The following is a 12134-nucleotide window of genomic DNA, read 5'->3' on the forward strand; positions in this document are numbered from 1 at the left end:
CAGAGTACTGACTTCAGGGGTGTCTTTAATCCCTCGGCATCCCAGTGGGCAGCACGGGGCACCCGGCCACAGCAGCGCGATTGCCGGAGCAGGGGAAAGCAGAGGGCTCGGACCCGAGGCCGTTTGCATAAAGTTTAACTTTTATTTTATTAATTTTTTTTTTAGCTATTCAGTTTTAAATACGTGGTGTGGCGCGCTCGGTCCCTCGGGAAGTGGTCATGCAGATCTGAGGTAGAAAACCCGGCACAGGAGTGTTCCCAAATGCACCTCTAGGTAGTTTCACCGCAGCCACACGTCGGTCAGGCAGCGGACGGGGAGAGGGGATCGGGGGCTCGTATTTACAACAGCAAACGAATCGAACCGTTCCAGTCCGGCCCGGCGGGGCAGGAGCCGCCGATCGCTGCTGGCAGCGGGAAGGAGCAACGATTACTGCAAATGCGGGATGGGGACAGGGGGAAAGGGCCCGGCTGGTCCCCGCCGCCGACGAGGCGGGCAGGAGCCGAGCCCGCAAAGCGCTCTGGCCTCTCTCCCGCGGAGCGGCGGGGCCGGCTCCCCGCATCCTGCGCCTGGATGGGCTCCGGGGCCGGGCTGGGCTCTCTCGGACATTGCACATGGAGGGGCGGGCGGGGAGCGCCGTCGGGGCGGCGGGGCAGCTCTCAGGGGTTCAGTTCCAGAGCCCAGACCTGCTGGGGCCAACCCGTCCGGCCCTTCAGCTTCTTCTCGCCGTGCCCCAGAGGCTGCGAATAGACCTCGGGCTGCTGCGGGAGAGGAGATGGGGAGAGGAGGGTGAAAGGAGCGGTCAGGAACGGAGCGGGGGCCCGGGCCGCCCGCCCGCCCCTTGCGGCCGCCGCAGGGCTGCAGCCAGGCCCCGCAGCTTGGAGCGGCTTTGCCAGCCCGAGGACAAAGAGGGGCTTTAGGGGTCCCCACCCTGCCACCCGCCCGCTGCAGCAGGGGGAGAAGCGGCCGCCCTTGCTCCGAATCGCTCCTGCGCCCGCTTGTCCTGGGAGAGCTCCCGGGACAGGGGAAGGACACAGCGGGGGAGGCTCCGCCGCCGCCAGTCCCGGACCCGGGGGCTGAGCCCTCTTGGAAAATGCTCGGAAGCTCACTCGGCCTCCAAGTCGGCTGGGCTATTTTCCGACGAGTTTCCTTCCACAGATTTGTTATTACCACTACTACTACTACTACTACTACTACTACTATTATTATCATTATTATTATTATTATTACTATTATTGTTATTACGCTGGGGGGAAAAAGGCTTCAGCGAGGCCAGGAGAGTTTAGAGGATTTTTCCCCCGCCAGCCCCAGGGTTTTTCCCGCCTGCTCCTGGCCCACGGAGAACAGGGATGCGGGTCCCGATCCGCCTCTTACCGTGTCCCTTTTCCTCTTGTTCTCCCTTCCGTCCGCCTTCTTGAGTTCGGCTTTGAAGCCCTCGGTGTCCCCGGGCTGGCTGTCCTTGGCCAGCACCTCCATCAGGTAGGCGATGTAGCTGGTGGCCAGCCGCAGGGTTTTGATCTTGGAGAGCTTGGTGTCGGCGGGCACGTTGGGGATGCACTCGCGGAGCTCGGCGAAGGCGCTGTTGATGCTCTCCGTCCTCCGTCTCTCCTTCTTGGGTCCCCCGACACCTTTTCGCCGTCCCAGGCGGCCGCTGAGAGCCTCCAGCCGCCCCGGGCCGGCCGGGCCGTACTCGGCGGGGCCGTAGTTCGGGCTCTGCCCGGCGAGCTCGGGGGTCGCCTCTGCCGGGTTGAGCACCCAGCCGGGAAAGTAGGCGCGCTCCTGGTGGCACCGCGCCGCCGGCCCGAAGAGGAAAGGGTCGTGCAGCATGTGGTGGTGATGGTGGTGGTGGTGGTGATGCTGGTAGCCCCCCACCAGGTTCATGATCCGCTCCGCTGGCCCCGGGGGCCGCTCAGCAGCGCTCCATGGCCGGGCGGGAGGCGCTCCCCGCCGGGCGGGCGCGGCGGGCTGCGGGGAGCGCGGCTCCGGTGGCGGAGGCGGCTGTGGGGTTTGGAGTGGGGAGGTCGGGGTTTGAGGGTTTGGGGTTTGTTGTTTGGGGTTTTTTTAACCCCTTCTGGAGCCTCCCGACCCTGCCTTTATATAGGGCCGCGGCCCCCCCGCCGTGGAGCCAATGGGCAGGGGAGGATGCGCGGAGGCCCCGGGGGGAGCGAAGCGGCGGAGGGGGCGTGCGCCGGGCTCGGGGGCTTGGGCTCACACCTCCGCCGCTTGCCCTCGGTCCCGCCTGCTCCTCGCTTTCAGGGAGAAGGCGGTGAGGGAGAACCGAGGGGCATCCCACCCCCTTCCCGGAGCGCTTGGATTCCCGCTGCCGGGGCGGGCGTGTCCGAGCCCCCCGAGAGCCGCCGCGCCCGGCCGGGGGAGGAGAGGCGGCAGCGGGGCGGGGGAGCCGCGGCTGCCCGGAGCCCCGACGGCCTGGCCCGGCTCCGGGGCCGCGGTGACCCGCGCTCTCTCTGTTCCCAAACGCCGAGTCCCCACGCGGGGCAGGCGCGGGGCCGTGGGAGGCGGCGGGGCCGGGCCGGCAGTGCGGGGTGCTCGGGGCCGCGCTGGGAGCCGGCGGAGCCGGGGCATGGGGACAAAAGGGGGCGAAGGTATCGCAGTGAGGCGGGCTGGTCACCCTGCGGTTGGGGGTGGCAGGTATGGGGTGTGAGCTCTCTCCCTGCACATGGGGCTCCTGGCCCACGCCTGCTCCGTGCGTTGCACTGCTGCACAGGGATGTGCACTGCACGCCTGTACAGCACACGTTGTGCAAGGCAGGCTGCACAAACCCACACTGCACTTGTGTTGGTTACACCATGCACTGCTGCTCACACCAATGCACTGCACACGGGAACCACATGCACCACACGGGAACCACATGCACCACAAAGAGGCTGCGTGCACCACACAACTCTCTGTGCTGTACACACGCTCCGCAAACTCGTCTCACACGTGCACCCATGCATGTTACACACACCAGCAGCACGGATGTGCCACACAATGTCATTATATGACACACGCACGTGTGGCACACGCTCACCTATCACACACGACTTATAAGCACACGTGTGTGTGTGCTGCTCACCCGTGCACAGACACTGCATAGATATGTAAATATATAAAAATGATGCTGTCCATGCACACAGCCGTATTTACAACAGGGAGGTAACCTGCCCTGCGTTTCCCTGTCCCAGCCAGGCCACAAAAGGGCTGGGGGAACCTGCTGAGGCCGGGATCTTGTACTTCACCACAGCCCCAAACCCAAGCCCAGGGTGGAGCCCTGAAGTGGACAGCACATCCTGCTCGCCTCTGCACCCACGGGAAACAGATCCCCAGGAGGATGCCTCCCAGAGCCAGGGCTTCACCCTGCAGGGTGACACTGGGGCTGCCCCCTGCTCTCGCTGCAGTGGCTCCCAGTGAGGACAGGCTGGGCACGGCAGCGGTGATCACAGCGCGGCGGGGCAGGAAGGGGCTTTGGGCCCAAGGTATGTTAGCGATTAACGGCGCTTTCCAGCGATTCATCTTGCGGCGGAGGGTGGAAACGTTGGAGGGTTGTTTGCAGGCGCTTGTATTAATCATCCGGGCTAACACACCATTAACGTCCTCCTGCATTTTAAAGATGACAAATTTTATTTGACTTCTCTCAATCACGGTTCCCGGGCGGATTCGGGAGCCACTTAAATGCCTCGGATTTTCCATCGTTAGTTGTTACAAGGCGAGTTGCAGAGGCAGGAGGCTGGGGGGGCCGGGGCAGGGTGCAAGCGGGTCTCCGGTTCTGCCGGGCCCCGGCGGCTGGGGGGGAGCGGCCGTGCCGGATCTGCCCAGCTTTGTTCCCCCCTGCTTTGTTCTCAGCTGCTGCAAAGACCCCGCTTCCCCACCCCCTTTAAACAAGCACCCTGCGAACATTTGCTAGTGATTACTCTCCTGTTAGAGCCAGGCCTTGGGTAGGGTAGGGCGTCGTGTCCCCGATTTCCTTCCAAACAGCCGTGGTTGGGTGGGATCCCCGAGCCCGGCTCAGAGCTGATGGGAGCCAGTGCCCACCTGGGAGAAGTTCAGGGGTCCCACTTCATGCCTCACCCCTCCCATGCCGGCAGAGCATCACCTGTGGAGCCCTGCTCCTCTTACAATCCATGCAGGCTCCTCGCTGAGCTGCTCCCCAGTCCTACAAACTGCCAGGTTAGAGCCTGTGCCACCCAACCCCAGCTCTAGAAATACATCCCCAAAATAGCCCTTTCATCCCCGTAGCCCTGCACTGCACAGGTCACTTACAGCCACATCCAGCTGGGAGCTGTCGCCTTGAGCCATGCACCAGAGTCACCTCCAGCTGCCAAGCCAGGTAAGTCCAGCCCAAGCCCGGGCATTATCTTGCTTAATCCACCCCCTGATGGAGATCCCTGGACCTCGCAGAGTTTGGAAATGCTCAGCTGAGCAAATAGAGGGACCAGAGGGTTGATTTGCCTTTGGAAAATCATTCTAATCTTTCGTGTTTTAATAAAATAATAAAACCAGAGCCCTTTTCATGCCGACACCTTCTAAATCAAACCAGACTGCCTTTGTCATGGCGTCCAAATTTAGCACTTCTCGAACTTTTGGTGATTTTCTTTAATTTCACATCTCCCCACTTGCATGGGGGAGAAAAGGCCGAGCAGTTTGGATTAAGTGATTTATGGCTGGCATGGCAGGAGGAACCACATTTCTCTCCACCTGTTTTCCTTCAAATCCTTCCCAGAGAAAAATTTCCTGCCCTCATGGCCAGGTGATGGTGAGGGGGCCAATGCTGCATGTTGGGAGTGAGGTTATCCCAGGTCTCTGTGAACTCCAGCACCCCAAACCCAGCAGGAGCCACCAAGCTCTGCATCCATCCCCATCTCTGGGACAGGAGCTGAGGTTTTGGCCCTGGCCCCTCAGCCACCTCCTTATCAGCCCCCAGCGAGCGGCAGCCCCGGCTGTCCTGTGACTTTGACGCCAGCTCTGCTCCCCCCCTCCGGCTCCCTTATCTAAATAGGAGCGTAAATCAGGGCCTTGGCAGATGCCCTGGCAGGACAGGGACTCCATAAAAAGGGGCTCTGCTCCAGCTCTGTTTACATTGCAGCCCCGTAAAATATTCCCCTTGTCTTCCTTGTTAGCGTCTCCCTGCAGCATCCCGGCACCCTGCTGCACCCACGTCCCCCCCAGCCCCAGCTCCACTGAAGCCCCAGGGTGCAGCCAGGAGGGTCCCAGCCCTGTCACCCCACAGCCCCACACCGTGTCCCCCATTAGGTTATGCCCAGGGTACCTCTTCACTCAGCCACTGCCCTCGATCCCCTCCTCAGCCACTGCAGGCGCAGAGCAGGGCTGAGCCAGCTCCCCTGGGCAGCTGGGTTGTGTCTAAAGGTGCCCCTGGGTATTTATAGCACTTGCCTGAAATAATGCAATAATAATCACTCAGCACCTTCCTAACAGTTCTGCTGTCAGAGGCCTCGGGGGACGGTGGCAAAAACCCTTGGGAAACTGAGGCATGAGCAGAGTCTGCTTCAAGGAGAGCTGCAGAGAGCTGCTCTGGGGGATTATTTTCCTCCTGGCAATGTGAGGAGCAAGAGAACCTGCAGAAATGGATGGAATCAAGTCAGTTTGATCAGCAACAAATGAAGCTCTGGGGTCACAGCCAAGGCTGGGCTGTAAAAGCCACTCAGGGCATCCCTCCTCCCCAGCAGGTTTGCCACACGTGTCCTGCTGTGCCAGGGCGGGATTCACAGGGGTGAGAGGTGCTGGGGTGCAGCAGAGCTCACGCTTGCTGGTGCCCGTGCTCTCCTGTGCCCACACACTGCCTGAGTCCCCCACACTGCATCACTGGGCTGCTTGATCCTGCATCAGCACCACAGGAGCAACTCCAAGTGGGGTTCAGTCTGTCAGAGCCCCATGGAAGGAAGGAGCAGAAGGAATTGGGGGTGAGCACAGGGCTGTGCCTGGATGTTCCTGTTCCCAGCAGCAACCCACAGCATCTTCTCTGTCCACACCCCTCCCGTGCTGCCCCTATGGCGACACACAGGATGGTTGCCCCTCAAGAAATACCATCTATTTATGGCCAAACAGCCACTGTCTCGCGTGGATAAATCAAAAGGAAAACAAAGCTTTACGGAAAAAAGTACTAAATTTTCCATGTGCTCCTAAAGGGATGGGCCAGGCACTCGCTGTTTATTTTTTGGGCTCTTTCTTTGCTAGTACTGTAAGTGACATTGTGTTTACAAAAGTTTTTATGTCATCAGAGCAAAGTCACAGCTCAGCTTCCTCTCCTGTGTATTTTATGTAGATGGATGTGTCTGTGAGGAACATTCAAACTAAACAGAGAGCTGGTTTATAGGAAAATGTATTTATTTGAAAAATCGTAACTCAAAATTTCGGCAAAACCGGGCTCCACATTTATTGCTGCTAATGGGGTGTGGCGGCCATAAATTAACCTGGAAAATTGCTGTGGCCATTTCAACAATGGCTCATTGTGCTGATGGAGCAGCAGCTCCTCAAAGACGGCTCATGTCAATTTGCAATTAGGTTTGCATGTGAACAATAGGTAAAGGGAAGGTAACAGCAGCCTCGCTGCTGGAATCAGCCCCAAAATCATTGCTCTAGGCTGACATGGATGCCCTGAGTTTCACTTAAAACAGAGCTGTTCCCTCATCTGATTGCCATGGAAAACACTGGAAGGAGGCTCCACCTGCCATAAGGGGAGTTTCTATTATATAACATTACCTGTCATAGACACGTAATAGTCTGACAGAAAAACCCAGTCCAGGAGCACTGACTGGCAGCCCAGGTGAGTCATGTGCATGGAGAGTGGCTCCAGTTGCTCCCTGGTTGACTTTTCTTCTTGAAAGAAGTTTAGCACTGAATCAGAAGTGATGCTCCTGCCCTCAAACATCTTCTTTCCCCACTCAGATTCCTTGCTGAGACAAACACTGATCCCCAAAACCTTGAGGCTGGCTGCTGACCTTGTGGTACAAGCTGCCACTCTTATTCTCCATCCTTGATCACCTGGCTCAGGGCAGGGTTTGGCTGCTGGCTCGTGGTGGCAACTCTCCACTTGTGGGGAGTGGTGGAGAAGAGCTCCCAGATGATTCAGGTCCCTGACAAAAACCAGTGCCTTTTCCTCCTTGAACCACTTTCCACTCCTGAAGCAAATTTACAAGGGCTCTAAAATGTCCTGCTCCAGGGCATCAGCCAACTGCTAATGGCTGGGGATTGGGAAAGACATTTCCTCTGCTGAGAAGGATTGCATAAGCGCTTATTAAGGCAGCTCCTGGCGTCTTCGTCAAAAGCATCTGGTTTGGGGCATAGCTGGAGACAAACTGCTGGGTCTGGGTGGGCAGAGCTGGACTTGCTGCTTCCAACCTTTCCCTTGGTCAAATGTTAGGGCAGGTTTGGGTCATCTCCTGTGTGCTGGTGGGGAAAGGGAGGTGGGTGATGACATGAGATGTGCCTTTCTTCCTCTCCTCCTGCTCTCCACTGATCCTGGTGGTGCCATTGTGGGGACTTCTTCCCACTCCTTCCAACTCCAGGAGCTCAGGGACCTTCCAACCCCAGGTAATACGACACCACTTGTGCACAAGGGATTTCCCTGGTCCCTGCTTACACCACCATCCCACATTCCTTGAAAGAGAGGCTTCCCTCCTGTCCCATTGCTACTGTGGCTGGCACAAGGACTGACCTGGCTCGAAGGGTGAGCTCCTGTTGTGCACCATATCTGTTTGACACTGCAGGTAAATGGCTTTGTGGAGGGAAAAGGCTGCTGAAAGGAGTCCAGACCACCAAAATAGGTTGAGATGCTTTTGACAAGGTTCTGCTGTGTCAAAGGCTCAGTGTGATGTGCTGGCACTGCAGACCAGCCAGAGCCAGGAAACAGCATCCTGTACATGTTTCCCTGTGGTGGGACCATGTCCTGGTATCCCTACTTCCCACCTTCCCCTCTGTGTGGATCCACATGGGTTTTTAATTCATTTTGTCTCTAAGATTTTCAGGGCAATTCCAGTTCTCATCACACAGTGCCTCGTGCCAGGTCTGGCTATGCCTTCCCAGCTGTGCCAGGGTAGGATGATGAGGACAATTAGTGGTGCCTTGTTATTGTGGTTATACTCAGCTCTCTCAAAATTCCAGGTTTTCTCTCTGCTCAGGTACAGGAATTATTATTCACTTCCATAGGAGTAGAGGGATTGATTTTCCTTTGGCTCCCTCCACTGCATCCTGAGATGTCTGTGGAGCTGCCAGGCCAGCCATTACAGAAAGACTCTCAAGATGAGTTTTCCAAGGTTGGGGGTTTTTTTTGCAGATTGAGATGATTTTAAGAATTAACAAGCATCTGTTAATACTTTTTTTGCAACAGAAAATTATTTGGGAGTTGGGGGTCTTAAATAATTTTAGTGCTTTTTCCCACCCCTTTTTCCACTGTTCTATAAATGGGAGGTGGCAGAAGCCTCCCAGGAGCTCATTATTCCCCATCCCAAACTGGGATCCAGCACCCAGCATGACTGTGCTATTGCCTTCACAGGCATGGGGAAAAGTGGGGAGATTTTGGGGTAAAAAGGCACAGGGACACTGTGTGTCAGTATGGTCCATGGTGTCACCACAGATGTTGTACCACCCTGCATCCAGGGAGTCACAGGATGAGGCCATGCTGTAAAAAGTGAATCCAGACCTCCAAAGAATAACGCTTTTATTGTATATCAATATCCACAGTAAATATGTGACTCCTCCTAACATGCTCTGGAGGAAAAAAACTGTCTGAAATGGAGCTTATTGGAAGGAAATAAACTGCTCCCATAAAAATGCTGATCCCTCCCTACTTCTCAAAACTGAAACAAAATCGTTTGCTGTGAGCTGAAGACCTTTCTTCTCTCGGCTCCTGGTTTTCCAAGAAGAGCAGGGAACATGAAGGAAAAACGAGCCTTCCTCATTAAAACACGCTTAAGCGAAACTCCAGTTTTCTCTTAAACTTTTGCTTGGAAACATTTGGAGCAGCTTCATGAGAAGCAGTTCTGCTCTTTGAAAGGCCATTAAAATAAAAAACACCCAACCCAAAATAGCCATCTCTGCAAGAAGCATCTTGTTTGGACAAAAGTGGTTTGTTTTACATTGTAAATCCAAACACTCCTGGGGAAATGTTGTGAAATCCGCCGCGCTGGTGGTGCGGCGGCTCCAGGGATGTTCTCGGGGATATGGACAGAGCTGGTGGGTGCTGGCAAGGTGATGGCCACCACCAGCACTTCACTGCTGGTTATCCCAGCTGCTGGAGTATCCCTGACCTCAGCACAGTGCATTTTCCATCAGGGTACAGGCGTGCAGGAGTTCTGGCAGCGAGGGATTTTGTACCAGTGTTCAGCCCACTCTGATCTTGCCCCAGAGCTCCTGTGGCCTCTCTGAGAGGCCCATCATATGCAGGAGCTGAGAACACTCACTCTGGGACAAACAAAACCCATTTTCCAACAAGGTGTTAAAGCCCTTCTCAAAGTTTTTTTTAACATACTCCATATTATACCTAGAGCACAAAAATTAGGATTTTTTTTTTCTAAAAAGAATACAGTAATTTCCAGTAATTTCTAAGGCAGCAATATACACACCAGCAATCCTGATACAGTATTTATGTATCTATAAGAATATACTTGCATACATAAATCAATATTTGAATATATAAAAAAAGTAAGTACAAATATAATTATGACTGTAGTTGTAAATATAAAGAAATAAATATAGTGTGTGTATATATATATGTATGTATGGTGCTGCTTTTTCTGGTAGCGGCATCAGTCTGTGATTTAGGCACAAATATTTCTATCCCAGGGTCTTGGGCAGTGAAGTTTTGCCATGCAGCTGCCCCTCCTGTGCAGCAAGCCCAGCCTGGTGAAGCCCTGCCAAGAGCCCAACACCCACAGAATTAGGGAGAAATTGTTACTCATGGATTTGCCTGAACCTGCCAGTTTATGGGGGGGAAGTGGGATCCTCTGGATGGCCACTCCACCTCGCTGTGGCTCTCCAGGAGGAAGCTGGCCCAGCCTCATCTGCTGGGTGTGAGGCTAAAATTGTGGGGTGGAGGGTGGTGAGCCCCCAGTGCCACTCCTCCCACCCCAAGACCTGCTGCCCCTGCCTTCCCTCTGGAGGGGATGGGGGGAGAAGGGGCTACACCACTGTGAAACTGCAGTTTTAGAGGGTGGTAGTTGTTTTCTTGGGCCAAAAGGACAAGAGACATCATGTCTAAAGATGACAGGCTCGATTTGCTGTGTCATTAACCAGAGCTGAAACTCTAGATGGGCTGGGTCTCCTGCGAGCTGCACACTGCTTCCCTCACCACTGCTGAGCTCTAATTCTGCCAGATAAGGGCCTTTGTGGGTGCATTTCTCTTGCTCAGACCTTGTTTTAATTCCGTGGATGCTATTATGCAGTCTGTGGGATGAGGAAGTTGTTTCTCCCCCTCTCCCACATGTATCTGAATGTGCCCCGTAAAATGCACTGGCTCCCTGGCACACATGTGCTCCCTCGGGTATCAGTAGGAGCTTCAAATAAGCACAAAGCAGAACCCTCCTTCTCACCAGGGGAAAAACCCCTCATTCCCAACCTTCCACAGCCTTGAGAGCTCATGGAAATAAGCCCCAGGATCCAACCCCAGAGTGGTGTGGTGACAATGGTGTGAGGTATATGCAGGCAGCAGAATCAGGAAGCCCCACAAAAGCCCCATAACCACATTGGTCCTGGCTGTGGTTACAAACCCCATTCCAGGTTAAAAGCAGCTGCTGAGACATAAGTGTGGTGGGTGAGGAGGGCAGCCACCAGCCAGGTGAGCTGGGCTGCAGCATTTGGCCACACCAGGGGCTGTGCTGGGTTTATGGACACCAGCACCAAAACACAAAGCACTTTTTAATGAACAGGGGTGCTCTGGGCTCCGAACAGCCCCTGTCTTTGCAAGCAGAAAGCTGGAGGCGACAGGGCTCACATGGAGCTGGCTGGAAAGGGATCAGTGGAGCCGAGTGTGCCGCCTGCCTGCGCCGCATGAGCCGGCTCAGAGCACAGTAGGAAAAAATACCGCAATAGGCAAAGCATCTCCCATTTGCCCCTAAGCTCTGGCTCTTCCTGTGCTGATAACAAGCCCAGTAAATCTCCTTACAGCAGTGAGACATTTTTTCCCCCCTCTCCTTCCCTCCTCACAGCCTTGTCAGTCCGCGCTGGCTGTGGGAGCTGTGGTGGGACTGCCCTCCTCACCCCTCTGTGGGGAAGAATCCCAAAGCATGCAGCCCCCTGAGCATCCCAGCAGGTTCCAGAGGCTTCAAGCCCTGCCCTGAGGTGTGGGAAGGAGCTGGGTGCAGGCAGGAGCTGTCTCCTCTCTAATTGCCCCCGGAGCCCCATGGCTGAGCCACTTGCTGCTATCTCAGGCCATCTCAGCTGGTGCTGGGCTGAGTCAGGAGAGATGGAGACTGATACTGACCCTCTGTCCGACTGACAGGGGCGCAGGGCAAGAGTGGAGGAAAAAAACCTGGGATGTACATGTCCAAAATCTCCCTGGCCTTAGTGTTTTGGCTGAAATACGTTCCCATCACAGTTTGGTGCTCGGTCCTGGGCTGGATGAGCCCCAGTGACCTGTTAGATGTAGCTGCTGACCTGGGAGAGTTTGAGTTTGTAAAGCCTGGCAGAAAGAGCATTCTGAAAAAGCAGCTCTGGATATGACTGGCAGAATGGGGTTTACTCAGTTTATGGGTTGTGATGGGACACAGGGCTCATCATTTCCCATGCAGGAGATGGTCACAGAGCTTCCTCCCAATTGTTCCTTTTATGGCTGAGGGTCAGGACACCGTTCTGGTCCCACCACACTGCTGTTCCCTCCCCACGGTCAGGACCTTGTCACCAAATTGTTCCCAGTAAATGCCACCATGCCATGGCTCAGGTGCTGCCCTCTTGGGATCTTCCTCCCTCGTACATCAGCAAACGCTGCTCATTTTCCTCTTCCTCTCACAAATTCCTCATAAATTTCCCGCTGCTGGCTCCACCAGTGCCATGTTCCCATTAAACCTTGCAGCCTGATTGCATCTGTCAGTGTCACTGTCTGGGGCTGGAATGTGTCACTCTGCTCCAGAGGAGTCATGTATTCAGCCGTGGCAGAGCATTTCAGGACAAAGCACTGGGTTAGATCA

The 12134-nt window shown here is 55.3% G+C and overlaps 1 protein-coding gene across 2 annotated transcripts; it reads right to left on the minus strand.

The window, feature by feature from the left end:
• Positions 1-542: 542 nt before the first annotated feature.
• On the minus strand, positions 543-1939 carry HAND1 (heart and neural crest derivatives expressed 1). 2 transcript variants are annotated; one of them, XM_066328824.1, is made up of 2 exons: positions 1372-1939; positions 543-755 (listed from the first exon to the last, which is right to left on the minus strand). In XM_066328824.1, the coding sequence occupies exons 1-2, from the start codon at positions 1876-1878 to the stop codon at positions 657-659; spliced, it is 606 nt and encodes a 201-aa protein (XP_066184921.1). In that variant the 5' UTR covers positions 1879-1939; the 3' UTR covers positions 543-656. The 2 variants fall into 2 exon arrangements, with proteins under 2 accessions (XP_066184921.1, XP_066184920.1); XM_066328823.1 differs by having other exon boundaries at positions 543-758.
• Between the last annotated feature and the right edge of the window lie 10195 nt (positions 1940-12134).

The sequence above is a fragment of the Sylvia atricapilla genome, chromosome 14, assembly GCF_009819655.1.
Source record: "Sylvia atricapilla isolate bSylAtr1 chromosome 14, bSylAtr1.pri, whole genome shotgun sequence".
NCBI lineage: Eukaryota > Metazoa > Chordata > Aves > Passeriformes > Sylviidae > Sylvia > Sylvia atricapilla.